At 53.7% G+C, this 23,453-nt stretch overlaps 9 protein-coding genes across 9 annotated transcripts; 5 read left to right on the top strand and 4 right to left on the bottom strand.

Annotated features, from left to right (window-relative positions):
* Positions 1-1,352: 1,352 nt before the first annotated feature.
* Positions 1,353-2,727, bottom strand: BDY24DRAFT_376015 (uncharacterized protein). Its single transcript, XM_076638619.1, has 7 exons — positions 2,560-2,727; positions 2,443-2,482; positions 2,244-2,365; positions 2,036-2,087; positions 1,880-1,959; positions 1,694-1,802; positions 1,353-1,601 (listed from the first exon to the last, which is right to left on the bottom strand). Exons 1-7 carry the CDS (start codon positions 2,624-2,626, stop codon positions 1,469-1,471), a joined length of 603 nt encoding a protein of 200 aa, XP_076500932.1. The 5' UTR covers positions 2,627-2,727; the 3' UTR covers positions 1,353-1,468.
* Positions 2,728-2,894: 167 nt separating this feature from the next.
* BDY24DRAFT_376013 (uncharacterized protein) lies at positions 2,895-5,735 on the top strand. Its single transcript, XM_076638618.1, has 8 exons — positions 2,895-2,954; positions 3,107-3,459; positions 3,548-3,694; positions 3,807-3,977; positions 4,052-4,110; positions 4,220-4,464; positions 4,635-5,089; positions 5,183-5,735. The coding sequence occupies exons 2-8, from the start codon at positions 3,301-3,303 to the stop codon at positions 5,279-5,281; spliced, it is 1,335 nt and encodes a 444-aa protein (XP_076500931.1). The 5' UTR covers positions 2,895-2,954; positions 3,107-3,300; the 3' UTR covers positions 5,282-5,735.
* Positions 5,736-9,913: 4,178 nt separating this feature from the next.
* Positions 9,914-13,402, top strand: BDY24DRAFT_376008 (choline/carnitine O-acyltransferase). Its single transcript, XM_076638617.1, has 12 exons — positions 9,914-10,179; positions 10,292-10,614; positions 11,039-11,167; positions 11,247-11,309; positions 11,412-11,561; positions 11,637-11,727; positions 11,799-11,994; positions 12,091-12,341; positions 12,442-12,548; positions 12,632-12,758; positions 12,842-13,079; positions 13,156-13,402. Exons 1-12 carry the CDS (start codon positions 10,129-10,131, stop codon positions 13,347-13,349), a joined length of 1,920 nt encoding a protein of 639 aa, XP_076500930.1. The 5' UTR covers positions 9,914-10,128; the 3' UTR covers positions 13,350-13,402.
* Positions 13,403-13,434: 32 nt separating this feature from the next.
* BDY24DRAFT_376005 (uncharacterized protein) lies at positions 13,435-15,081 on the bottom strand. The gene is made up of 7 exons (XM_076638616.1): positions 14,657-15,081; positions 14,275-14,556; positions 14,106-14,159; positions 13,980-14,043; positions 13,870-13,897; positions 13,737-13,805; positions 13,435-13,660 (listed from the first exon to the last, which is right to left on the bottom strand). The coding sequence occupies exons 1-7, from the start codon at positions 15,051-15,053 to the stop codon at positions 13,655-13,657; spliced, it is 900 nt and encodes a 299-aa protein (XP_076500929.1). The 5' UTR covers positions 15,054-15,081; the 3' UTR covers positions 13,435-13,654.
* An 829-nt stretch (positions 15,082-15,910) lies between these two features.
* Positions 15,911-16,512, top strand: BDY24DRAFT_376000 (uncharacterized protein). The gene has a single exon (XM_076638615.1). It carries the CDS (start codon positions 16,004-16,006, stop codon positions 16,484-16,486), a length of 483 nt encoding a protein of 160 aa, XP_076500928.1. The 5' UTR covers positions 15,911-16,003; the 3' UTR covers positions 16,487-16,512.
* Positions 16,513-16,573: 61 nt separating this feature from the next.
* Positions 16,574-17,947, bottom strand: BDY24DRAFT_101100 (uncharacterized protein). Its single transcript, XM_076635784.1, has one exon. The coding sequence runs from the start codon at positions 17,730-17,732 to the stop codon at positions 16,662-16,664; it is 1,071 nt and encodes a 356-aa protein (XP_076500927.1). The 5' UTR covers positions 17,733-17,947; the 3' UTR covers positions 16,574-16,661.
* A 1-nt stretch (position 17,948) lies between these two features.
* BDY24DRAFT_101193 (ThuA domain-containing protein) lies at positions 17,949-19,761 on the top strand. The gene is made up of 8 exons (XM_076635785.1): positions 17,949-18,085; positions 18,196-18,354; positions 18,440-18,597; positions 18,704-18,851; positions 18,935-18,988; positions 19,072-19,172; positions 19,245-19,381; positions 19,460-19,761. Exons 1-8 carry the CDS (start codon positions 17,983-17,985, stop codon positions 19,629-19,631), a joined length of 1,032 nt encoding a protein of 343 aa, XP_076500926.1. The 5' UTR covers positions 17,949-17,982; the 3' UTR covers positions 19,632-19,761.
* Positions 19,762-19,808: 47 nt separating this feature from the next.
* Positions 19,809-21,306, bottom strand: GPI2 (phosphatidylinositol N-acetylglucosaminyltransferase; the record flags this gene model as incomplete). Its single annotated transcript, XM_076644333.1, has 6 exons — positions 21,016-21,306; positions 20,737-20,943; positions 20,466-20,643; positions 20,240-20,387; positions 19,993-20,147; positions 19,809-19,866 (listed from the first exon to the last, which is right to left on the bottom strand). The coding sequence occupies exons 1-6, from the start codon at positions 21,185-21,187 to the stop codon at positions 19,809-19,811; spliced, it is 918 nt and encodes a 305-aa protein (XP_076500925.1). The 5' UTR covers positions 21,188-21,306.
* Positions 21,307-23,154, top strand: BDY24DRAFT_375992 (BUD22 family protein). Its single transcript, XM_076638614.1, has 4 exons — positions 21,307-21,529; positions 21,624-21,712; positions 21,826-21,892; positions 21,969-23,154. The coding sequence occupies exons 1-4, from the start codon at positions 21,401-21,403 to the stop codon at positions 22,725-22,727; spliced, it is 1,044 nt and encodes a 347-aa protein (XP_076500924.1). The 5' UTR covers positions 21,307-21,400; the 3' UTR covers positions 22,728-23,154.
* The last annotated feature ends 299 nt before the right edge of the window (positions 23,155-23,453 follow it).

Raw genomic sequence — 23,453 nt, 5'->3', positions numbered from 1 at the left:
GGAGGGAGGGAAGGTTGATGTGTTGTGTTGTGTTGTGTTGTTGGCTCGTGTCTCGGCTGGTTTCGTAAGGAGGAGGAGGAGGAGAGAGAAGGGAGAGAAGGTCGAGAGAGAGAGAGGGGAAGGAGCTGGGAGAAAGAGAAGACAGGGAACACAGAGAAACGAACGGTCAGATTTAATCAAGTCGTGATTAAAAGTTCTCAGATTATACAGCTGCTCTCTAAGAGAGGTCAAAGATTGATGGGAATCCCAGCAAAAGCATGGGTCCGTTTCGGTCTTTCTTCGTTTCCCTTCCCTTCCCGCCAGCTCTCAACTCTTTCCTTCTCTCTCTCTTCCCTCCTCCTCCTCCTCCTTCTCTGCAAATATACACAGACACTCACCTTTCTATGAACAAATCGTCCGACCTGCGTTCGATCCCTGGGTGGTGCTGGTGTTGACCGTTGAACGAAGAGCGAGCGAGAAAGGAGCGAGGCTTGAGGGAGGGAGAGAGACGAGAGGGTGAAAGCTCGAGAGGTGTTTCGTCGTCTCTTCAACGCACCCAACACTTGCGGCGCTATAGAGGGTTCCGAGGGAGAGAGAGAGGTAGGACGAGAGGAGGAAGGAGGAAGGAGGTGATCAATCCGAGGGTGGGTGGACGTTGAGGTTTCAACAGAAATCGGCTCCAAAGATGAAGGAAGGGACGCGGAGAGAACGCCCTTCACCCTTCGACGCGTTCCTTCCTTTTCTCCCAAAGAAGACAACCTTAAACTTCTGGACATCTTCCGACCTTCCGATTTTCATCAACAATCCCACTACTACTTCATTCACCACTTCATCACTCCTCCCTTAAAAAAAGTTGAGTGAAGGACGCAGAGTTGACCTCTCTCAGAAATGTGGCGGGGAAAACGAGGGTTGTTTGTCCTTGCTCCTTCCTCTCCTGGCCTCCTCTCTTTCTTTTGCTTCATCTCTCTCTGACGTCTTCTTCTTTAGGGGCTCGCTTCCTCTTTGCTGTTGAGCTTCTTCTCTCTCGATGATATATCGTTTTTCGGACGCAGATCTCTGCATTCAAAGGGAACAGAGGAAGATCTGTTTCGCCCGAGGGAGAGCGAGTCCCCCGCAAGACCGAAAGAGAAGTTGGTTGGACTCACGTTTTTTTTAGGGGAGGGAGGGAGGGTTCGAAGTTCGATCAGAATGCTGTTCTGCCCTCCCTTTCTCCGCTCCTATGTATATAGATGAGCTTTTGAGAGCGAGGCAGAAGCAGAGAAAGACCGACGAGCGAGAGGAGGCTGAAGAGATACAGCGAGGGATGGGACGCGTTTCGACCTCGACCTTTCCTTTCCCTTTTCGATGGAGAGCTTGCGAGTCAGAGGCAAGAGGAAGAGAAACAGGTGCATTCCAGTATATATAGATATTAGAGGGTCGTTAGCCAAGAAGGGTTCGTAAGGGAGTGTAAGCGACACAAGGCGAGGGGAAGAAAGAAAGAGACGGAGGTTCACGTCCTCGACGCGCCGACGACGACGAGCACCAACGAAGAGAGGACCAGCGTCGGGAGGAGGAGTCCTAAGAGGTTGAACGACCCTCTTCTGTGGCCCGAGGAGACTTGAGAGCTGGAGGCGGAGGGTGTTCTGAGAGAGAAAGAGAGGAGGGAAGAGTGCGTTGAGCTCGGCGAGGTCTGTTCGTGAAGACGCGTCGATGAGAGACGGGAACGAATACTTACGAGGACGAAACCGGGGAAGGGGAAAACGATGCTGGGAGGGCTACCTGACTTGGGTAGATGAGGTAGGAGGTTGTTGGAGAGGAGGGAGAGGTCGACGTGTTGTTCTCGGCTTCATCGCCAGTTGAGAAAGGAAGAAAAGCGTCAGGTCGAGCGAGATCTGTGAGTAGAAGAGAGTCAGCCCCGCACCTTCTATAGCGAACTGCTCACTAGACGCAAAGACTTGGGAGGGAGAAGAGACGTTGACGAAGAGGAGGACGTAGCCGAAGCTGTCGTCGGAGGGAGGAGAAACCAAAGGTCAGCTCTCTATGATGTTTACGCTTGAGAAAGTTAAGGGAAACCTACGCTGCTGGAAGACCGGGACATGGAAGCATGTAGTCCCAGAGCTTGAGCTGATCTGAGAGGGCGGCACCGAGACAGGCGATGGGGAGGGAGGAAGGAAAGGGAAAGTGGTTGAGCTTCGACCTCCTCCCTTGCTCGTCTTCCTCCCCCCCCTCCCCCCCCCTCCTTCTTCGCCGACACAATTGAAGGAACGAGCTCAGTTTGCACTCACCACTAGAAGCTAGAGCATATGCTCCAGAGAGGATCTTCTGGTCTGCGTTCAGGATCTCAACGGTGAAGTCTTGAAGGTCGGAGGAGGAAGCGAAGGTGACTTTGGAGGACGTGTTGATTTTCCTGGTTTGCTCAAGATCCACAAAGGTTATTGAAAAGTCAGTTCTGACAACACGATAACTCTGAGCTTGTCATCTCACCAAGGAGAAGTCGAGGAAGGTGAAGATATCACTGTGGAGGCTGTAGAAACGAAAGGAGGGAAGGGGTGAGCTCGCCGTCTTGGATTCAAGTTGAAAAGGAGAGAGAGAGAGACGAACCGAGAGCGCAAGAGGTGAAGATTTGAACGAGTGTGAATATCCGTAGGAGAGAGAGGGAGATGACCATTTCTTGAGGGAGAGATACCGAGGGACTGTTTCTAAGGGAGGAAGATGGTAGAGGTCAAATCAAGAGGGAGGAGGGAGGAGCGAGTTCGAGCTAGCAAGGGGAAGGACGCGACCGTCCGAGCAAAAAATGAAGGTTTTTTTGTGAAGGGATCGAAGGTCGAGAGTATCTCCTTCAAGCTAATTGCAATTTTTCTCGAAGTCCATGAAAAAGGGTCAGGTGAGGGAGGCGTGTTTCCTCTCCTTTGTTCTCCGCCCTCTGTCTTTCTTCCCCTCAACTCTCACCTCCTCCCTTCCTTCTCACGGTCCTTCTCTCCCCCTTCCCCAAAGAGGTAAGCTTCAGATCAACTTGTAGGATATCCATCGTCCAGCAGTTACTGACCATCTCTCCTTCTCCCTACAATCCTTCTCATCTCGATTCCTTCCCTTTTGTCGCCTCCTTCCTTGACCTCGGGTCTTCTTCGGCTTCCTTCCCTCCCTCCAGCCTGCCTCCGTTGGACTCCATCCACTCGTTCTCTCACACTCTTTGATCAACTACTCGGATCCGCTAAAGTCGGAATCAACAAACAATCTCGATCCATCGCCTCAGTCGAACCTACCCAATCCATTCAGCCCTCTCCTCTCCTCCCTCCCTCCCTTCCCTCCTTCCCTCCTCCCCTCCTCTCTTCGTCGTTCAACATGCGCCCTTCCTCCCTCACTCTCATCGCAGCAGGACTCCTCCTCTCATCAACCGTAGCAGCACATGAGTTTCAACACCCTGCTGCAAAGCACAGGATGATCCTTCAGGTCAGGCAAGACGACAACACGACCACGACCACCGCCGCTCCCACGACCACCGTTCGTTTCTTCCTTTTCCTCCTTCTTATTCTCTTGAAGTATGCACGCCCGCTGATTCTAACCTTCCGACTTGTATCTATGATCGCAGGTCGCCGCTACCACCAGCGCAGTCGTCTCTCCCACTACGACCTCGACTTCTCAGGTTACTTCAACAAGCGCTCAGCCCACGACATCCTCTACTCCTACCACTACCTCGACCAGCACTACCTCTGAGATCGAGACTACTTCCTCTGCTGTGAGTTCTGGCTTCTCAGCTTTTTCCTACGAGGTGATCTCTGTTCTTCATCTCGCGCTCGAGCTCACCTTCCTCTTTCTCGAAACCCCTCTCTTCGTTCTCCTCCCTTCAGCCCGCCACAACCACCTCGGCAGCTCCCACTACCACCTCAGCAGCTCCTACCAGTACCACTCCCACCTCGACCTCCGTCGTTGCTCCCACGACCCTCTCCCGAGCCACTACAGCAACCTCTCGATCCTCAGCAGCCCTTCCCGGGCTCGTCACGTCGACCAGGGGTGTTTCGGTTCGTTCCTCAGCCCCTTCTTTCTATATATGTGCACCTGTCTGACTCTTCTCCTCAATCTGCATCTCCAACAGACATCCAAGGTCTCCGCTACTTCTGCTGCTACCGCTGCCTCGTCGTCTTCTGGCCTCTCGTGAGCTTCTTCCCTCTCCTTCTTTCCTTCCCTCTCCCTCCCTCGGCCTTGGCGCGTTCGTCCAAGCTGACTCTGGTTATCATCTGTTTTTGGTTCTCTCTTCGATCAGATCGGGGGCTACTGCTGGTATCGTTATCGGTGTCCTCGTGGGAGCGGCTGCGCTGGGTTTCTTCATCTTCAGGAAGGTGAAGCTCGCCAAGTCGAAGAAGTTCAACCGACGACTTCAACCTCTCGACTTCAGCGGAGGAGGAATGCCCGACGAGCACGAGTTCAAGACTACCGAGGGAGCCTTCGCCGCTGGAGAGAAGCGAGGTGATTCGGAGTGGGATCGACGAGAGAGGGAACGTTCTGATCGTGAGTTCTAGACGCGATTTCTCAGCCCTCTTCTCGTTGTCGTCGCCGCTCCTTCTTCGTAGAACTCTTCTTCTATCACTTCTCAACTTCTTCTCATGCATCACGTCTCGCATCACCATCGCTCTTCGTTCCAGACACTGACTAACATCTTCCTCTTTTCCCTCCTTCAGTCGTCGCTGGTCTCGACGACAACGATCCCGCCTACGCCAACAGCTCTACTGCCATCTCCGGTATCCCAGACCACGACTTCACTGCTGCCTACCCTGCCTACCCTCCTACCACCGATCCCTACGGCTACCCTCCCCAAGGTCAAGGTCAGGATCCCTACGCGTCCAACGGTTACGAGAACCCTCAACATCCTACCTCTTACTACGGAGACAACACCGCCGGTTTCGGAGCTGGATACGGAGCCTACGGGTCTACCGAGGGAGCTGGGGTTCAGAGGCAGCCTAGCAACGGTGGAGTCGCTCAGGGAGGAGAGTACGGTCAGGAGCATCTCGCCTACGATCAGCAGCAGCAGCAGGCCTACGGAGCTCCCGACCAGGGAGTTTATGGATCGCCAGAGCAGCAGCAGGCTTACGGAGTTCAGAGGCAGCCTAGCAACGGAGGTGCTGCTGGGTACGACGTGAGTTTCTTCGTTCGTTTCGAGTCGAGACGCGTCCGGGTTGAGACGCATCGAGTGCTGATCCTTCTTCTCTCTCTCGCTTTCGTCCATCAGGCCTACAACAACGGAGGCTACAACTACCAAAACCCTACCGACTACCCTCCTCAGCAACCTCAGCAAGGGCAGCAGCATCAGCAGCACCCTCAGTACTGAGCGTGAACCAAACCCAATCCTCTCCTCCCTCCTCTCCTCCCTCTCTTCCCCTCGCCTTCCCTCCCTCTCGTCGGTCGATCCGGTCATCTATTTCTTCTCTCTCTATTGTTGGGTCACTTTTTAGTTCCTTTTCATCTCCTCGGGTCTTCGTTTCTCCTTTCCTGGTTCGTTTGCTTGCCCTCTCGCAAACTCACACTCTTTAGTTCCTTGTTCCTTCCCTCTTCATCTCTTCTCGTCCGGTCGCTGTTTCTTATCGTGGGACAATTCTCTTTCTGCTGCTCTACTAGGTAGGTCGCTCGTCGTGCGTTCGTCTGCTGGTGAGATGGGACGGAGAGGGAGAGGAGAGGAGGAGTTTGGTTTCGAACGATTTCGGTTTTTCGGTTTCGCTTTTGGTTGGTCTCTCTTTTGTACTTCGTAGCTACTTATATCTTGATACCGTTCACTCAACCTTTGACCCGTGCATTGCTGTTCTGAAAGGGCGACGAGGGAAAGGGAAGTCGCGTCGTCGGATCTCACGGCTCACCCTCCTCCTCCTCGCCTCTTTTCTCCCTTCTTCGGATGGGTCGGGATGGACGCTTCGAAGGAAGGGAGGCTGACTCTACCTTATGCTCGCAATGACTTTCTTGCGTTGGGCAGAGGGGAGCAACGAAAGCTCAGCTCAGAAGAAACGAAGCCGAGCTCACTTCCAACCACCGCCTTCCGACCCTTCTCTTCTTTTCCTTTCCCATGGCCGGCCCCAAGCTCTCGGAGCTCCTCGGCGTAGGAGCTGGCTTTCAGGGAATGATCAGTGTGCCCTCTCTTCCTTTAAAGTGGAACTCAAGCTGACTCGAAGCTCAACTTCAGCGTCAGAGACTCTCCTCAACGATGAGTTCCAAAACGCTTGACGCGTCGAGGCCAACTTGAATGAAACACGTCGACTTGGGAAGTTCTCTGAAGAGCTTTTGCTCTCGTCAGACTCATCCTCGATATGTCACTATCGATTGAAACGTACAAGGGAGACGAAGGCATGTTTTTACGTTGAAGAGGAAGCATAGAACGAGAGGTAACTTCCCTTTCGCTCCCGACCGCCCGTCGTCGGCTTCGCTCCCTCAAAGCTCAATTTCGATGCAAATTCTCCGCCATGTTTTCGTTCGCCTTCTCATCGGATACCTTTTTCTTTTCTCACCCAAACCTTCGGAACCCTTGTTCAGACTGAAGATCTCTCGCTGGAAGCTCCCGACGTTCCTCTCGGTTCCGGATTGAAGCCAATTTCGAGCTCGACTTCCCGCCGTCTTTCTGAGTCGTCTTCATCCTCATCGGTTTACATTTGAACGCCAGTCTCAAGGGGCTGAGAAGGAAACGAGGTCTTTGCGAAGCAGGAAGTGGAATTTAGATCCGAACCGAAATGACGGAGGAGAAAGGAGACGGGAGTCGACCCCTGACGGTCGGTCGAACTCTTTCCAACGTCCTCCAACTTTGCGGCTCCGTTTCTCAGTACCCAGTAGAGCAAATTTCAAGATCTCAAGATGAGCCAGCAGCTGAGAAGCAGAAGATCACATCCTGAGGATATCGGCTGCCTCACCGTCCTTTGAAGCGAGCGAGAGGGCGAGATTTGCCGATTCCGTCCAAAAGTGCTCGCGACGCCGTCGACGCTTTCCCTGCTAGATTTCGAGGCCTGATGCCTGCCTATACCGGGAAGCAAAAGAGATGCCGGAACTCGGGTTTGAACCGAGGACCTTAAGAAGGCGGAGTGTTGAAAGACGAACTAGGAGTGCGGAACCGAGGTCGACGGATCGATCTGGTTCTGCTCTCTCTTGCTCGTCTCTCTGTGCACTTCAGTCTTACGCTGCTACCAACTGAGCTATTCAGGCAACTTGACAGAATTTCTGGCTGAGCTTTTATGAACCTGCTGCTCGAAAACTCCAGCTTGGGACGCTCCAAGTTGTTTCGGAGTCGGACGCGTCGTTCGAACTTTTGCGGACGAAGGAGAGTCGCAGGAGCTCCGAAAACTAGTCTGAGTTGTAGCAGATGTTTCGTTTGATATATCCTGAAGTTTTGAGATCGATCGCTTGCATGGGTAAAGAGATACAGGTTCCGGGAGTGGTGAAGCTCCGTTGATGGCCCCCGGTCGCGACGAGCAGTTTCTCACGACACAGAGGAGCTGGAAGACTGAGACTGCCTTGAGTAGAAAGCTGAGAGGCCATTGTATGCGGATATTGAAGCTCGAGACTGGAGATGCAGCAGACAAAAAGTTGGAAAGCCCGAAAGTGAGACGAAAGCGGAAGGACTTCGTGGTCGGATCGAAGGGTTGTGAGTCTTTGCTCTCCCTGCCTCTATGGTATCGCTGCTAGGGGGTTTAGGCTCATGATTTTATTGGTAGGCGCGGAAAAGATCAAGCTTTATATAGGTGGAGGCTGGTTTCGAAAAAAGGGAAGACAGGTTGGGGGAAGAAAGACGCGAAGGACAGCACATGGTCAACGCCGACAACGCGTCTAGCGAGGCGGGTGTCGTTGCCCTCCACGATTTCCTTTGTCGAGTATGGACTCCGGGATCCGTGAGCCACTTCTCTACAGCTTTGCTTCTTGCTCATCTGTATCTTCCAGTGTGGGGGTTTGGAGAGGAAGTGTGGAGTTCTTCTCGTTCCGTTCTTTCTTTTGTTTTGGTCACGACGCGTCTCTTCTCCTTTTCCCTTCTCGGTTAGAGACCCCGCTTCGATAGGTTTTGGGCCTCGCCCTTCTGTTTACACTTAGTTCTCTTCTTCCCTTCACCGACTCTTCCCTTTCTGTAGATCCCTTTGCCTAACACCTTCTCTTTGCGACGCGTCTCACCTGTCGCGTCCCCTTTTGCTCTCGACCCTCCCTTCTGTCTCGACTCCCTACTCTAAGTACATAATTGTCTCAGTTCTTTCCTTCTCTGCCTCTTCCCTTTTATAGTTTATACCCTTTTTGATTTGCTGTGACCGCTGAAGCCTTTGCGACGTGTCTCGCGTTCCGCCTTTCCTTTCCCTAGCTACTCTCTCCTGCTCCTGTTTCTCTCGCTGCGCGTTGGACTGCGGACCGTATGTAGTATAAAGAGCGGACTAGTTTTGACCTTCTTGCTATCCATCAACTTTCACCCCAGAATTGGTCAACTTCTCAGCTTCCCTTCTCGTCTCCCTTTCTCAGCTTCCCTTCTCCAGAACCAGTCTCGCAGTCAAGTCGCCCAGTAGTAGTTCTCATTTTCCCTCGCGTAGTTCTCAAGTCGCCCGTAGTAGTAGCCAGTTCCGATCTTCCCTTCTCCCAGCCCACCCCAAAGCCTCCTAGAGCTGAAACCTCAACGAGCACTCGCCAGCGTCGTTCCTCCCACGAACTTCGATAGAGCTACCCCTCACAACCCCTCCCAGAACCCTTCCCTTTACAGTAGAACGTCTACAGAGGTCTAGTTCGTAAGTAAGTATGCGGTGTTTCCCTCCGGTTCTCGAGCGACTCGACGCGACGAGGACCTCGTGAGATCGACTGGTTCTCTCCTCGTCCGTTTCGAAACAAGCTTTAGGCAAGAGCCAATAGATACATTGCAGGAGGGGCTCGCATGAGACCACTCACATCAGGGAGTCCAGTTCGGAGGAGGAGGAGCGAGCGAAACGCGTTGTTGCGTTGCGTTGGTCAATCGATACTCTCTCTTTCGCTGCACTCACCTCGTCCTGCCCGTACCTGAGATGGATCTGGATGGGTTGACTGCTCGAGGCTGGGGCTCAGATATGGATAGCACGGGGATAAGTATCAACGGGGACTCAAGTGAGAGACGGAGGTCTCAGCTCGAGACGTCGAGTTCAAGCCTGAGAAACGCGACAATGATTCGTCGTCCTCCCTTCCTCCCTTGCCTCTTCTTATCAGAGCCTCCTCAAGATAGCGGTCTCTCTGTACTAACTTTCTCTCGCATCTTCCCAGGTCTTTGCCAAGAAGCTGAGCGCTCGGTCGCTCGACTCGTCGCGTCTTTGTACTTTTCAACCCCGTCTCGGATCTTCCTTTCCTCCCTCTTCCATCTCCCACGATACGACTGAAACGCGCTGCGAATTCATCTATCCTATAGCGATACGGATATGCTAAGCTTCCACCATCTCAGCTCTCAATCCCTCCCTCTGCCTTCTCTCTCTGCTGGATTTGAACGTTCGGTTCGGTTTGAGGCATTGAAGGGGTCGGTGGGAGGTATCTCTGCTGCACCTCGCTGGATCGAGGATACAGATTCTTACCTAGTTCGATGCTCCTTCCCTCGTCGAGTGACCTCTTGAGCAAGCTCGTCGACGCGTTAACTTTCGACGACTAGCTCGACAACAGCTGTTCTCCTTGCCCTTCCTGCTCCCACTTTACCCTCTAGAGCGTTGAAATCACGCTCGAGGTTTTTACTTCATCCTGAAAGAGCTTCTCAGAGAAGGACTGAGTCGGAGGAAGAGAGAGCGACGCGTCGAGACACCTCGCTGAATCACAGCAACGACGCTTCGAACGCAGAGCTCGGAAAGCGCCATTCTCCTCTTGGGCAGTATGTTTTCCATCTTTCTCCTCTACCCCTTCGTCTTGCGTCTTGCGTCAAGCTCTCAGCAACTGAAACTCGATCAGCAGAAGAAGATTTCGAAGCGCGAGGCGGCGTCGGCGACCTCGACCTTCCTCTTTTTTTCTCCTTCGCCATTTTTGCCTTTCTCAAGCATTTCTTCCCGCATCCTCCCTCACCTTCGAGAAAATCTTCTGTCCCCTTTCTATAGATCGAAGGCTCGTGATAAATCTCGGGTCTTCTCGCCTGGAGAACCGGAGAGCTTCGACCGGACACCTTCCCCTCAACCCTCCATCATCCCCTCCTGCTCGTTCCTTACCCCCTCTCGTTCGCTCCCAACTTCCATGCTCCGTCGTCTCACCATGGTCTCCAAACGACCTCTAGCATCTCAAACTGTACGCTCTACTACCTCTCAGTACATTCTAGAGGCTCAAGGGAAGAGGGAAGAGCTCGATGATTGACCCGGTCCTGATTCGCCCTCCTTCCTTCTCTCTCTCTCTTCTATAGCCTGCTCTTCGACGAGCTGCAGCTTCTACGCCCGCTCCTGAACCTCAAGCGGACCCATCCCTCCCTCCCATGCTTCGCTACCAAACTCATCTCCCCAAGCTCCCTGTTCCTCCTCTGAAACAAACGCTGGATCTCTACCTCACCACTCTCAAACCTCACCTTTCCCCTCAGGAGTACGCCAAATCCGCCTCCATCGTCAAGGACTTCGAGTCTTCCGAAGTAGCAAAGACTCTTCAGACTAGACTCGAGAGTCGAGCCAACGACGAGGGAAGGGATAGCTGGCTGTCAGAGTGGTGGAACTCCTACGCTTACATGTCCTACAGGTGAGCTCTCTCTCTACATTCTCTTTTCCTCCCTCGGCGTTTTGCCTCGACTTTGGGCTACCGGGAGGAAGCCGGGAGCTTCTTGAAGAGGTGCGAACGTGTTCAGCGGTGGAATAAGCATCTACAGAAGACATCCTAGAGCTCAAAGGAGACCAGGAAGCTGTAGATGGAACTCGGAGCGAGCTCGAAGGATGAGTCGATCTCCTCCCTCCGGCCCTCGCCACCCGAGGGTGGTCCTCCTCAGCCTTCCCCACCACAGCTTTCCCCTTGATATATCTCCAGCAAAGATGGCAGAATCAGACTCTCCAGACCAAGATCTACCTGTCTAGACCCACTTCGTCTTTTCAGACTCGGATCCCTTCTCGGTACCAGCAATCCCCGATTGACCTCCTTCTCTCCCTCCTCTTTCCTTCTTCGTTTCCAGAGACCCCGTCGTCCCTGGAGTCAACTACTTCTACGTTCACAAGGGAAAGGGAGGAGGAAACAAGACCCAGTCTCGTCGTGCTGCTGAGCTCGTTCGAGCTCTCGAGGTCTTCCGTCAACTTACAGAGTCGTGAGTTCTTGTTCTTTGACCTCGTCCTCAGCTCCGTCGTCACTCGTCCTGACTCCGTTGCTTTTCCTGTCCTCGCTAGTCAACAACTCGAGCCTGAGCGAGTTCGTCAGACTCCTCTGGACATGTCTGCCTACGTCAACATGTGCGTTTCCTTCTTCCTCCTTTCTTTTCTGTTCGATTTTGGCTCGCTGGGCGAGAACGATGGGCTGAAGTCGACTTTGATGCTTTCTCGATCTTCGTTCAGGTTCAACGCTTCCCGTATCCCCGCCATCCCCGAAGATACTAGCATCAAGTACCCTACCTCGAATGGACAGAACGACCACGTTGTTGTGCTGAGAAAGAACCGAGCCTTCAAGGTTCGAGTTGGAGGTCTCGGTGTCGAGGAGATTGATCGGTGAGTCGTGTTCGAGCTCATTCTTGCTTCCTCAAGAGCTCGTACTGACTCTTGGCCTCCCTTAACCTGTTCCAGACTCTTTAACGACGTCATTCACACCGTTGGAGCTGACGAGGGACCTGCCGTTGGACTTCTTACGTCGGAGAACCGAGACAACTGGACCAAGGTGCGTCGCCTCCCTTCCTCCTGCTTGTTCACACCTTCCCTCGACGAGCTGACCTTTCTCCTTTCGCTCAGGCTCGAGACCACCTCATCTCCATCTCCAAGACCAACGCCGAGACTCTCGAGGCCATTCAGTCTGCCATCGTCGTCGTCGCCCTCGATGATTCCGATCCTACCTCCTCCAGTCGACTCGATACCAAGCTCAACGATCGGAGTTGGCGACTCTGGGTCGGAGAGGGAGGAGTTAACAGGTGGTTCGATAAGCACCAGCGTGAGCTTATTCAACCCTCCCTCAGTCTCTTCACGACGCGTCCCTTTCGGATGGTGAGCTTCCGAGCTGACCTTCGTTTCTCTCTTTCTCTCTCAGTGATCGTCCTTCCCTCCGGTCGCTCAGGATTCAACGGAGAGCACTCCCTCCTCGATGGAACTCCCACCCTTCGTCTCAACGAGTTCATCATCGCTTCGCTCGAGAAGGGCAAGGTCGACCTCGTCGGAGAGTCTGGAAAGAAGGGAGCTGCTCCCGTCGAGTTGAAGTGGGTTCTCGACGACAAGGCTAAGGCTTCAGTCGAGGCTGCTGCCAAGGCTCATTGGGAGATCATGGGAAGGCACAACCTGGAGGTGAGTCGTCTTCTCTTTTTCTGGCTGGTCGCGTTTCGTCGGTTTTAGGGAAGGAGAGAGAGCTGAAGCTGATCGTCTCGTCCTTACTCTTTGTTTCCAGGCTCTTCAATACGGAGGTTACGGAAAGGATCTCATCAAGCACTACAAATGCTCTCCCGACGCTTGGGCTCAGCTCGTGATGCACCTCGCTTTCTTCAACATGGAGGGGTGAGTCTCTTCGCTTGGGGTTTGTTTCAAGAACGCGTCGAATCGGAGCTGACCCCCTCGGTCTTCTCTTCTTCCTTCTGCAGACGAATGGGTGTTTGCTACGAGTCCGCTCAGACTCGGAAGTTTAAGGAGGGACGAACTGAGGTCATCCGATCTTCGAGTCAGGAGGCTAAGGACTGGATCGAGAGCATGGTCAGGGAGGGAGAGAACGTGAGTCTTTTGGATTTGCTTTCCTTTGTCGCTTCCTCTCAGTCGAACTAACTCGTTCGTTCTTCGCCGTTCTTCTTTCGCAGGATACCAAACGAGTCGAGCTCTTCCGAAAGGCCGTCACCCGTCATCTCGAGTACGCTGCCAAAGCTTCGAACGGTCAGGGAGTCGATCGACACCTCTTCGGACTCAAGAAGGTGCTCAAGGACAACGAGGAACTTCCCGAATTCTTCAAGGATCCTGCTTACGCTAAGACGAGCCATTGGGAGATGAGCACGTCTCAGCTTGGTTCCGAGTACATCGACGGTTGGGGTTACGGAGAAGGTTCGTTCCCTTCTTCCTTCCGACTTCGTTGTAGCTCGACGCTGACTTCCTTCCTTCTCTTCTTTCTTTCCCTCAGTCGTCGACGACGGTTACGGACTCGGATACTCCGTCCACGACTCCTACCTTCGTTGGGTCATCACCTCGCAGAAGCACATGCGAGGAAGGGAGTTGAAGGAGAACATCGTCTGGGCTTGTGGAGAGGTCCGAGGGATGATGGAGAGGGCTGAGATCGCTGCTTCCGCCTCTGCGTCGGCTTCGGCGAAGCTCTAATCTTAATTTTGAGTAGTAGAACATATGTAGACATGCTGTTTGCTTTCTTTTTGCGAAGCGAGCGCGGGAGAGAAAGGAGCGAGAGAGAGACCAAGAAAGGAAGTCGTGAAGATCGTTAAGAGAAAGTACAAGGGGCTAAGGATACAGCCAGAAGGTAGAGAATGTGCAAGAAAAAGAAACGAGAACACCAGAAAATGAAGAAAAGCAAGAAATGAGAGAGGGAGAAGAAAAACGCGTCGCCATCCGGACGCGTCGAGCGAGTCGTTCCGTTTTTCGAGTCATCTGTTTGAGTCCTGAGTAACGTATCACCACTGGAGAGAGAAACGACAGAGGCGGGACGAGATCAGCATTCTACCTCGAGCACAAAAAGTATGGACGCGCGCTCACCTCGTCTCCAGCTGCTTCCGCACTCTCGGCCAACCCTGACCAGTAGAGTCCGACTCTCCAGCGACGTATCTGTGAGGGAAGAAGTAGGGGTAAGTTCAGATACTTTGTTAAAGAGAGAGCATGGATGACGCACTTCTGGGAGGAGATAGGCCGTCGAGATTCTGGTTGAGCGGAGAAAAGAAAGGAAGACGTCGTCGGTCAAATCTGCAGGCGGCCGTGAAGTTCAGAGAGAGAATCACGCACTGTAGGTTGACGTGAAAGAAGTTCAGCAGAGCCATGGTTGCCTGGACCTCCTCTTGACCTCGAGCTAAAAGAAAGGAAGGAGTCAGAAAGCGAGCTAGCCGACTTCGACGAGAAGACGCGTCTCACCTCTGGAGGTGATCGTCTCGCTCGACAAGAAGTCCACCAGTGACCTCAGTCGTTCTGTAGATAAGTAGAGAAGATAATGGTGGTTAGTTCTGTCTGCAACCTCCCTCTACGCATCTCACAGATAGGCAAAATGAAGGAAGAGAGAGAACAGTCGGCAAAAGGGACTCACGCGTCACCCAGAGGTTTACCCCGTTTTCACCAGCTGTCCTGAACTCCTGCCTGCATTCGTTCAGGAGCATATCTGCTAGACTCTCCTGAGAAGTAGCAGATGCTCGATTGAATCCTCCCTGAAAGGCACTGTCCTCGGAGGGAGGAGGAGGCTGCTGCTCCGTCCGACGGTCGAAGTACGAAGAGGAGGAGCTCGCAGTGCTCGGAGTGATGGGATAGGTTGGAGTTGGAGGTTCTTCGGCTTCAGGACTGTTGTAGGTCGAGTCCTCTGGATCCATATCGACTGGAAAAGAGGACCGAGAGACGACATGAGTGAAAGCCGCAGCAGGTGAGCTCAACGGACGAGGAGGTGGAGAGAAGGTCAAGAAAAAATCGTAACTTACAGATGAGTTCTTCAGATTGGTTGGATCCCTCGTCCTCCTCCTGCTGACTAGAGTATCCATAGGCTCCTCCTCCGTAGCTGTCTGAGACGGACGAGTCGTGAGAGATGTAGGAAAAGGGTTGGCGGCCTCGAGCTTCCTCCTCCCCCATCGAGTCACCGTAGCCCTTCTGATGATCCTGGTCCTGGTAGTAGTACTGAGAGGTCGAGGTCGAAGCGTAGTAGGCCATCGGCCTCGATCGTAAGGAAGGTGGATGGGTATGAGAAAGGAAGCTGAGGAGGAGGGGGTGGGGGTTTGGGGGAAGAAGAAGAATCAGGCCTGTCAAACAGAGAAAGAGGAGAGAGGGGGTGCGAAACGAAATCGCCCTAAAGCCGAAAGAAGAGAGGGAAAAAGGAGACATAAAAAGTTCTTAGAGGAAGGAAAACCTTGGGCTGAACCGTGCCGAAGTTCGAGAGGGAGCAAGAAGAACGAGCGGAAGATCTGTCGCGGGTGGGCCGCACGACGCGTCAAACCATCGGTCTTCAAACAACCTTTTCGACGTCGAGCGAGGATCTTCGACCACCGCAGATCTCGAAGATCTCGAGCATGCGGTCCCATCGACTCGCATGATCCTGAAGGAGAGGTGGGTAGAGGTTCTTGTTGGAGACCGGGAGGTGAAGAGACAGAGAGAGCAGCCAAGCGGGGTTTCGGCGAGAGATGCGACGACGCTCAGAACCGGTTCTACAGCTACGAAACAGATCTTCAGAGGGAGGAAACGAGGGGAGGATCTGAGGCTCAAAAATGGTCTAGTAGAAAGAGGGAGGAGAAGAAGGGGTGGTTTGGCAGAAGTGGTTGGAAGAACGGATCGGAGCTGGGCAAAAGGAGGGGTCGGCTCGCCCGAAGACTTGAAGCGGTCAAGGAAATTTTCAGAGGAGACCTTGGAGTCGTTGAAAGAACATGAAGAGAATTTTGACTTGTAGGTCGTGATAGAAATGACAGAAAGAAGAGGGAACGAATGCTGGCTGGACGAAAGCTGAGATGGCGACGACGCGTCGTGCCCTCCCTCAATTCTCCCTCACCAACTCTCGCCAACTCCGTGGTTGGAGCAACTGGTCTTCTGTCTACTTCAGCCAAAACTTATTTCCTCTGTACAGTGAAGAGGCAGAAGAAGAAGTCAGGGCTGGAAAGCTTTGAAGGGCGAAGCACTGATCTCGACGACCGACATCTTGTGCACTGATCTTCTTTTCGCTTGTCTTTCACATTGACCTCGGCGACCAGTCAGAAAAGATGTTGATTACATAAGGATCATCGATGCAAATAAGTCTAAACGAACACATGTGAGACGAAAAAGCGAGAGAAAACAAAGACTAAATGAACTCGTACCGCTCCTCCTCATCCTCCTCGTCCCCAACACTCGCTGTTCGTCCCTTCCCCTTCGACTTTGAAACGGAAGAGGATGTTGAAAATATGCTGGAGGTGTCCGAAGCAGCGTCGTCGATGATGTTGAGGGGAGTCGTGGGAGGAGTGGGAACCGACGCGACGACCTGTTTCTCGACGGCGACGGGAGTTGGCGAAGAAACGACGACCTCCAAAGGCGAGGCCGATGCAGTAAGAGTGAGGTCCGATGGAATCACGTCTGAAGGATCCTCCGACGACGGGACGACTGCCTTCATCCCTTCCAAACTCTCCAACACCTTCTCCACCTCCTTCACGAACTTCTTCCTTTCCTTCCTCACAACCTCGTCCCCTCCGCTCTCGAGTCCGTCGGCGGCGATGAGAAGTTTCTCGAGGTGGTGGGCGAGAACCACGGGGGATGAGGTCGAGGCTGGCGAGGCGAGCAGGGAGTGGAGTTGAGATTGGAGGGATCGGAGGGTGGTGAGAGAAGAGGGAGGGAGTGCTGTGAGAGGAGATATTGGTCGGGAGGTGTGCTGAGGAGCCTAAGAAGGGAAGGGAAGAAATACGAGAGGTCAATCACTTGAGAAGAGGGAAGGAGAGAGAAGAGAAGGACCCGCGAACAAGAAAGAGAGACTCACCTTCTTTTCCGACGCGACTTCACGCTGAGAACCACCGGCTCGAGGGACGGGACTGTTTTCGAGAGCTTGAGCGAAGGTGAGGAGCTGATCGAGACCTCCGAAGGAGGGCTGTTCGATGGTCTGTGATGGGGGAGAAACAGAGGCAGAAGGTCAGCGAGAGCGAAAGAGAAACGAGACGACGAGGGAGAAGAAGCAACGAGACGAACCTTCTGCTCAACGGGCTGCTCAACTTCTAGACGAGGAGATTCCAATCCGGAGAGGAGAGTGAAGAGCTGCTCGAGACCTCCTGGACTCGAAGACTGCTGGTGATGCTGCTGTTGCTGACGTTGCTCGAGGAATCGACGACGCTGTTCTTCCTGGACCGCGAGTTGACGCTGCTGTTTTTGCTGCTGGAAGCGACGTTGCTGAGCAAGGTAGGCTTGCTGAAGCTTCTGTAGAGAGTAATCATCGGGATACGTCAATATAAGCCGTGCGAGGGAAGAGGGAAGACCAGAAAGACTCACCTCCTGCCTCTGTTTCTCGACGACGATGGCAGCTCTCCTCCTCTCCTCCTCCTCTTCCCTCCTCCTGTGGACCTCCTTCGCTCTAGCCAACTTGGTCCTCTCAACCTCCAACTCCTTTTTTAGCTTCTCCTTCTTCAACTGAGCCTCGAAGTAGCGGATTCTCTCGCTCTCGTACGAAGGAGCGGCGACGACGTGTTGATGATGTTGCTGACCGCGAGTCGAGGAGGAGGTTGAAGGGTAGAGCTGGTCCAGGGATTGAGCGAATTCGGCGAGAAGTCGTTGCTTGTGAGCGTCGATGGGATCGAAGGGAAGAGACTGAGGAGGTTGAGTGAAGGTTTGGTGGTGGTGGTGGTGATGGTGTCGAGAACGAGGATGAGGAGGAGGAGGAGGAGAAGGCTGATCAGGGAGGGAGGGCTGTAGAGAGTTGAGCTCGAAGGGGTTGAAGGATTGTTGCGGCTGACGCTGAGGGAAGCCACCTTCGAATCTAGGACAAGACTGTTGATGGTGAGGATGAGAGAAGGGAGAGAAACTGGCGGGTTCGGTGGGGAGGCAAAAGAGGGACATGCTGATGGAAAGAAGGGATGGAGTGCTGAGGATGAGGTTGGGCTGAAGAGAGAGGGAGAGAGGGAAGATGGTGGTTGGTGAGGGACAGTCTCTCCTTCAAGCGATTCAACCTTTGTACTCTTTTCGAGACGGCCTGTTTTCTGAATCTGTCAGTGCGGAAGCAAGAGATGGTCGTCGTTGGTAGGAGAAGCTTCGAGCCCTTTCAGCCCTCGGTCGACGTCTCGACCTTGCCCCGAGTCTTCAAACGGCCATGAGCTCAACCTCCTTCCTTTTCTCTCGTTTGAGCTCTTTACTCTTGATCCCTTTACTGGTGCTAGCAGACCCTTCGGTGCTCGTATATACTCGGACAGCAGGTTCGTCTGTAGAACGATGGCACGAGCACGAGAGCTTGGAAGGAGAGAAGAAGCGTCGACCTCACCTCCTTCTTCCCTTCTCCTCTCTCCCTCCATCTCTCTCGCACCAGGATTCCGCCATGACTCGATTCCAACTGCCATCGAAGCCTTCAAGCAACAAGGACCCCTTTACAACATCTCCTTCTCCTTCTCTGAAAATCCTTCTCTCTTCTCAGACGATGGACTGAACGGATTCGATGCGATTGCTTTCGTCTCCAACTCGGACGAGGGTTCGTCCCTCCTCCTCTGTCTCTCGCTCATTTTCGAGTACACATCATCGAGCTGATATATACCCTCTCATCATCTCTACTGCAGTCCTCGATCAATCCGGCAAGGACGCCTTCCTTCGCTGGCTTCAAAAAGGAGGGAACTTCCTCGGTGTCCACGCTGGTTGTGCTTGCCTCTTCACTACAGAGTTCTTCCAGAACGAGGTGGGAGCTCTGTTTGATTATCATCCTACTCTGCAGCAAGTGGTGAGTTCGTTTGAGGAGCTATGCTCGAGGGTTGAAGAGAGGAGAAGAGAGAAGCTGATCTTCGTGACCTTCTTCTCTTCACCTCCCTCGCCTTCCCATCGCAAAGACCTTCCTGCCTCTCAACACCACTCACCCAGCTATGACCAACATCCCAGCTCGTTGGACGTTCGAGGAGGAAGTCTACTACTTCAGATCGGATCCTAGGACGGTGGGAGCTACTGTTTTGATGACCGTCGACGAGTCGAGCTACAACGGTTCGTCGTCTCTCCTCTCTTCATCTCCCCTCGGGCCTCACAGCTTCAGACGCTCATTTCAGTACCTGCACCTCCTTTCATAGACACTGGAGGAGTCTCGACGGGAACCTACGATCAAGGCTCTCCTCACCCCATCGGTTCGTCGCTCTCTCTTCCTCCCCTTTCCTCTCCTTCGTCGCGTCGCACTCTCTCACCCATCCTTCCTCCCACCCCACCGCAGCCTGGTATCAAGACCCAACTTCGGCCGTCACAGTTTCCTCTTCAGTGAAAGCCGGTCGCTCCTTCTTCACCTCTCTCGGTCACAACAACGCGACTTGGGAGGTCAGTCTCACTTTTCTCCCTCTTCCCATCTCTTTCTTCTCTTCAAACTGACTCCCTTCCTCGCTTCCACAGGACCCTGTCTTCCTCGAACACGTTATGAAGGGACTCGTCTGGTCTCTTGAATCTGGAACGACGAGGGCTTTCGACTCATCGGCTGAGATTGGGACGGCGTCGAACTCGACGACTGAAACTTCCTCTTCCGTCCTCCCGTGAGTCTTCACCCTCGTTCAACGAGACCTCAATACCTAGATGATTGGTCTCTGACTGCTGTTTTCTTTACGGAGCAGCTCCTCTTCCACGACTTCCTCGGGCGCGTCGCCATCCGGAACGACCGCTTCGACTCAAGCAGCTTCTCCTTCCTCGACCGCCGCTTCCACTGGAGGATCGTCGAGTCGGATACAATCGGTAGCAATGACTACGGTGCTGAGTAGTGTAGCTTTCCTTTTGCTGTGCTGCTGAGTAGGACAAGATCAAAAGGACGTTCGACCTTCGTCTGAGCTCGCAAGGCCGGCCAGCTATCTCTCTGTCCTCTCAGCGCTGCTCTTCTGAGAACTGAGTAGAACGATGCCGATAGTCTTGCCTGTTCCTTTCGGCTCGGACGACGAAGCAGAAAGTTTAATGATCAATCTCGAAGCGTCAACGAACTCCACTCCTCACGACGGGAGCCGCGACGTCCCAGTTCCCCTTGATCACACTGTTCGAAACATCAGAAGAGAAAATGAATAATGCGTCAGCGATGAGCTGGAGAATCGAGAGACTCCTTCGGAAGAAAGGACACGAGGGAAAACGAGGAAAAAGAGAGACGCGTCTCCGGACTGACCTCTTCTCCGTCCAATTCCAAACCATCGCGAAGGGAGCGAGCACACAGACACCAAAGGTTGTGCTAGCAAATATGACTGCTGCTACCGACGAAGATCTGTGGAGGCTGGCGAAGGTGATGGCGAAAAGGAGAAAGGCGAGTGGCGGGGTGTAGGCCTGGAGGACGAGAAGAGAATGAGAGAGGGTTCACGATCAGAAACGAACACGTCGAAGGTGAATAATGGTGAAAGGTGAAGAGCTGGACTGACTCTAAGATGCTTGAGAAGCGAAGGAGCCAAGGCGAAGAGAACGACGGCGAAGAGGACGAGCGCAAAGACGTGGGTGTTCGTAGGGAGCCGGGAAGCGAGGACGACGGATGCTGAGAGAGTTGAAGTCAGCGAAAGGGAGTGAGCCAGTCTGCGGGAGGGGTACAAGAAGATTTTGTTTCAGTCAGTCTCAGAAAAAGAGGATGAGAAAGCAACGACGCGAACGAACCCTTTTGCTGTCTCCGGTTTGCTCCCGTAATCTCCCAAGACCAAGCCCAGCAGCAACAGCACCCCTGCCAGAGGCCAAATCGAGTCACTCGTCGTCGCCTCCGTTAACGTTCTGAGGATGGGCGAGAGGCAGTGGAGGAGAAGGAGGGTGATGATCGTCGGTCGAAGAGGTTTCCGATCTGTTCGAGTCGACGAGGAGATGAAGTTCAGATCTTCTGATTGACCTTCCCGAAGAGAGAGAGAGAGAGAGAGAAAAAGAAGATTCATCTCACCTTTGACTGGACCAGTGAGCAGACTGAAGAGCAGATATCCAACGAATCCTCCGAGGAGGGATCCGTAGATGACAAGGGAAGGAGCGAGAGCGCCTCGCAGGAGGTCCACGAAAACGGCGATGAAGAGGAAGGTTGATGATAGAGGCAAGGAGATGACGAGAGAGGATATTATGAGAGGTAGAAGGAGTGGTGGTGGTGGAGAGGTGGCTTCAAGAAGGAAGGAAGGTCAAGGTCAGCTCGAGCCGCGCGGGAGGAGAAGGAGAGAAGAAGTCAACCTACAAGCTTCCTCGATGACCGCCAGGAAAGATTCGTGAACGTAGTTGTCGGGAAAAGGTTGTCTCCTATGTAGTTGCTTCTGCCAGATCGGAGAAGGGTCGGCTGAGTCGAGAAGAATGGGTTGAAGGAGGAGGGAAGGAGGTGAGGTCGAGATGTCGATCCTTTTGTGGCTCATCTGTCGACCAGGGGAGGGAAAGTGAGCTGACACTGCGATAGGAAGGTAGGTTCAGACGACGTACCTGTATATTGGACTCTCTTGCTCTCCCATCAAGCTGAAAGATTTTCGGCTGTGAGCGTTTGAAGATTCAAGGAGGGAGGAAGCTCGAAAGTTGAGCTCTCAATTCCTTCCCTGCAACGTTCACCTCCTCCCCTTCCCTCCCTTTCAACTATGGACCCTCAACCTACAGATCCTGTACCCGAAGATTCTTGGGCCTACTCTTCCAAGCGTAAAAGAGAAGCTCCTCAAGCTCCCAACCCTTACATCCCCTTCACTCAGGAGCAACTCGAGAAGAAATTTGTGAGCTCTCTCCCTTCCTTCCCCTCCTTAAGCTCGCCTTCAAGAACGGCTTGAAGCTCACCGCTTGCGTCTTTGTCTCGGCCGGTACCTCTAGCATCATCTCCAGAAGACTTTGGTTGCTGGAGCGAAGAAGGCTCAGACGTTCGAGACTCAGAGGTTGATCAAGAAGATAGCTCAGTTGAAGTAAGTCGACCCTCCTTCTCCCCGCCTTCTCGTCCTCGTCGTGGCTTTCCGAAGCTTTGAAGGTCTACGAGATGCAGAAGTCTGATCCGTCTTTCCACTTTCGTGATATTTAGGAAGAAGAACGATGACTCCTCCTCCCCTGAGATCCTCGACCTCTCAACTCAACTCACCGAGCTCAAGGTCAGCTCGCTCTCTCCTTCCCTCCCTCCCTCTCCCATTCTTCCCCCCCGCTAACTATCTTTCTCCTCGTCTTCAGACCGTCCCTCTCGCCCCTTTGACCCTTCTCTCCCTCCACACCCGTCTCACCAAGCAAAAGACCCTCACCACCCACCCCATCCTCGCACTCGTCGTTCTCGCTCCTCCTCCTCCTCACGACGAGCTCAAATCCAAACCCGCCAACCGAATCCTCTCTTCCAAAACCTTCGCCAAGGAGATCACCGACGCCGTCAAGACCGTCCGTCTGTGGATGGATCCGGAGGAGCGAGAGAAGGAGAAGGAGAAGGTCAAGGAGGAGAAGAGGGTCGAGAGGAGAGGTCCTACCGTCGAGAGGAACGTCTTGGGAGGACCACCGAGAGGACTTGCTTCGGCTTCGACGAGTACTGCTACCGCTCCTAGAGTGCAGGAGGAGAATGCGGAAGACGAGCAGGAACCCCTGGACGAGAGAGGAAACGAGGATCTCTACTTCGAGCCCGGAGACGGCGCGTCCTCGTCAGGATCCGACAACGAGAACGACGAGGACGAAGGAAACTCCTCGGACGACGACGGCGCTTCTCAAGCTTCGTGGTCTTCCGGATCCATCTCTTCCTCAACAGCAGCCGCTCCTCCCGCCAAGAAGTCGAAACCTCCTCCAGCTCCTACGGATCCCAAGGCGAAGAAGAAGAAGATCTCGACCTCGACTTTCCTCCCTTCGTTGAGCTCGGGTTTCATCGCTGGATCGGACTCGGAACCGGAGGATTTGAGTGACGAGGGTGGGGAGAGGAAGAACAGGAGAGGTCAGAGAGCCAGGAAGGCGTGAGTCTTTAGTGTTTCTTCCCTTCGACACGCGTCTTCGTTCGAAATGCGACGCGTCTGTCCTTCCCTCGATCTCTTCGTTTCGCTGACTTCTTCGTCTCCTTTGCTTTCGTTTTTTTCTCATCTTCAGTATCTGGGAGAAAAAGTACGGAGCAGCCGCCAACCATCTCAAAGCTCGAACCGCTCAATTCACCGAAGCCACTCGAGGACGAGACTCCTTCCTCGCTTCTCGAGGAGGATCCACCCATGCCGACGCCGGCTACCCTTCCCACTCCCCTTCCAACACCAACCCATACCCTCGAGGTCAATCCTCTTCTCGTGGGGATCGTGGTGGTCGCGGAGGAGCTCGAGGTGGTCGAGGAGGACGAGGAGGGTACGGAGGAGGAGGAGACGAGAGGCCGGAGTACGTTCCTGGGATGGGACCTCCTCCGAAGACGTACAAGAGTTCGAACTTCCCTGGAGGACGAGAGGCGGCTGCTGCTGGAGCTGGTGGGTTCGGTGGAGGACGAGGAGGAGGAGCAGCGGGTGGTGGAGGAGGAGGAGGAGTGCCGAAGAAGAAGCCCGAGGAGAGTTTCGCTGGGATGCACCCTTCGTGGATCGCGAAGCAGAAGCAGAAGGAGAAGGAGGCTGCTATGGGGATGGGAGCTGGAGGAGCTCCCAAGGGGAAGAAGGTTGTTTTCGATTGATGAGGTGCACGTCTCTCGAAGTCTGGCTCGGTTCGAACGGAAAA

Source organism: Mrakia frigida, assembly GCF_051309035.1.
Source record: "Mrakia frigida strain ATCC 22029 unplaced genomic scaffold BDY24scaffold_2, whole genome shotgun sequence".
In the NCBI taxonomy this organism is placed as follows: domain Eukaryota; kingdom Fungi; phylum Basidiomycota; class Tremellomycetes; order Cystofilobasidiales; family Mrakiaceae; genus Mrakia; species Mrakia frigida.
The sequence above is the reverse complement of the archived record's forward strand: the minus strand, read 5'-3'. Positions and strand labels throughout refer to the sequence as shown.

Bases quoted from the DNA above. Each gene is read 5' to 3' on its own strand.
- BDY24DRAFT_375992 (XM_076638614.1), top strand. From the start codon at position 21,401: ATGGACCCTCAACCTACAGATCCTGTACCCGAAGATTCTTGGGCCTAC. The intron at 21,530-21,623 runs GTGAGCTCTCTC...CGGTACCTCTAG, and splicing joins AGCAACTCGAGAAGAAATTT to CATCATCTCCAGAAGACTTT. The intron at 21,893-21,968 runs GTCAGCTCGCTC...CCTCGTCTTCAG, and splicing joins CTCAACTCACCGAGCTCAAG to ACCGTCCCTCTCGCCCCTTT.
- BDY24DRAFT_376000 (XM_076638615.1), top strand. From the start codon at position 16,004: ATGAACTCGTACCGCTCCTCCTCATCCTCCTCGTCCCCAACACTCGCT.
- BDY24DRAFT_376008 (XM_076638617.1), top strand. From the start codon at position 10,129: ATGCTCCGTCGTCTCACCATGGTCTCCAAACGACCTCTAGCATCTCAA. The intron at 11,168-11,246 runs GTGAGTTCTTGT...TGTCCTCGCTAG, and splicing joins TTCCGTCAACTTACAGAGTC to TCAACAACTCGAGCCTGAGC. The intron at 12,759-12,841 runs GTGAGTCTTTTG...CTTCTTTCGCAG, and splicing joins TGGTCAGGGAGGGAGAGAAC to GATACCAAACGAGTCGAGCT.
- BDY24DRAFT_101193 (XM_076635785.1), top strand. From the start codon at position 17,983: ATGAGCTCAACCTCCTTCCTTTTCTCTCGTTTGAGCTCTTTACTCTTG. The intron at 18,355-18,439 runs GTTCGTCCCTCC...TCTCTACTGCAG, and splicing joins CGTCTCCAACTCGGACGAGG to TCCTCGATCAATCCGGCAAG. The intron at 19,382-19,459 runs GTGAGTCTTCAC...TTTACGGAGCAG, and splicing joins ACTTCCTCTTCCGTCCTCCC to CTCCTCTTCCACGACTTCCT.
- BDY24DRAFT_376015 (XM_076638619.1), bottom strand. From the start codon at position 2,626: ATGGTCATCTCCCTCTCTCTCCTACGGATATTCACACTCGTTCAAATC. The intron at 2,483-2,559 runs GTTCGTCTCTCT...TCGTTTCTACAG, and splicing joins CTTCACCTCTTGCGCTCTCG to CCTCCACAGTGATATCTTCA. The intron at 1,602-1,693 runs GTAAGTATTCGT...TTTCTCTCTCAG, and splicing joins CCTTCCCCGGTTTCGTCCTC to AACACCCTCCGCCTCCAGCT.
- BDY24DRAFT_376013 (XM_076638618.1), top strand. From the start codon at position 3,301: ATGCGCCCTTCCTCCCTCACTCTCATCGCAGCAGGACTCCTCCTCTCA. The intron at 3,978-4,051 runs GTTCGTTCCTCA...CATCTCCAACAG, and splicing joins CGTCGACCAGGGGTGTTTCG to ACATCCAAGGTCTCCGCTAC. The intron at 5,090-5,182 runs GTGAGTTTCTTC...TTCGTCCATCAG, and splicing joins GAGGTGCTGCTGGGTACGAC to GCCTACAACAACGGAGGCTA.
- BDY24DRAFT_101100 (XM_076635784.1), bottom strand. From the start codon at position 17,732: ATGTCCCTCTTTTGCCTCCCCACCGAACCCGCCAGTTTCTCTCCCTTC.
- BDY24DRAFT_376005 (XM_076638616.1), bottom strand. From the start codon at position 15,053: ATGTCTCCTTTTTCCCTCTCTTCTTTCGGCTTTAGGGCGATTTCGTTT. The intron at 14,557-14,656 runs GTAAGTTACGAT...CCTCTTTTCCAG, and splicing joins CCAATCTGAAGAACTCATCT to TCGATATGGATCCAGAGGAC. The intron at 14,160-14,274 runs GTGAGTCCCTTT...ACTTATCTACAG, and splicing joins GGTAAACCTCTGGGTGACGC to AACGACTGAGGTCACTGGTG.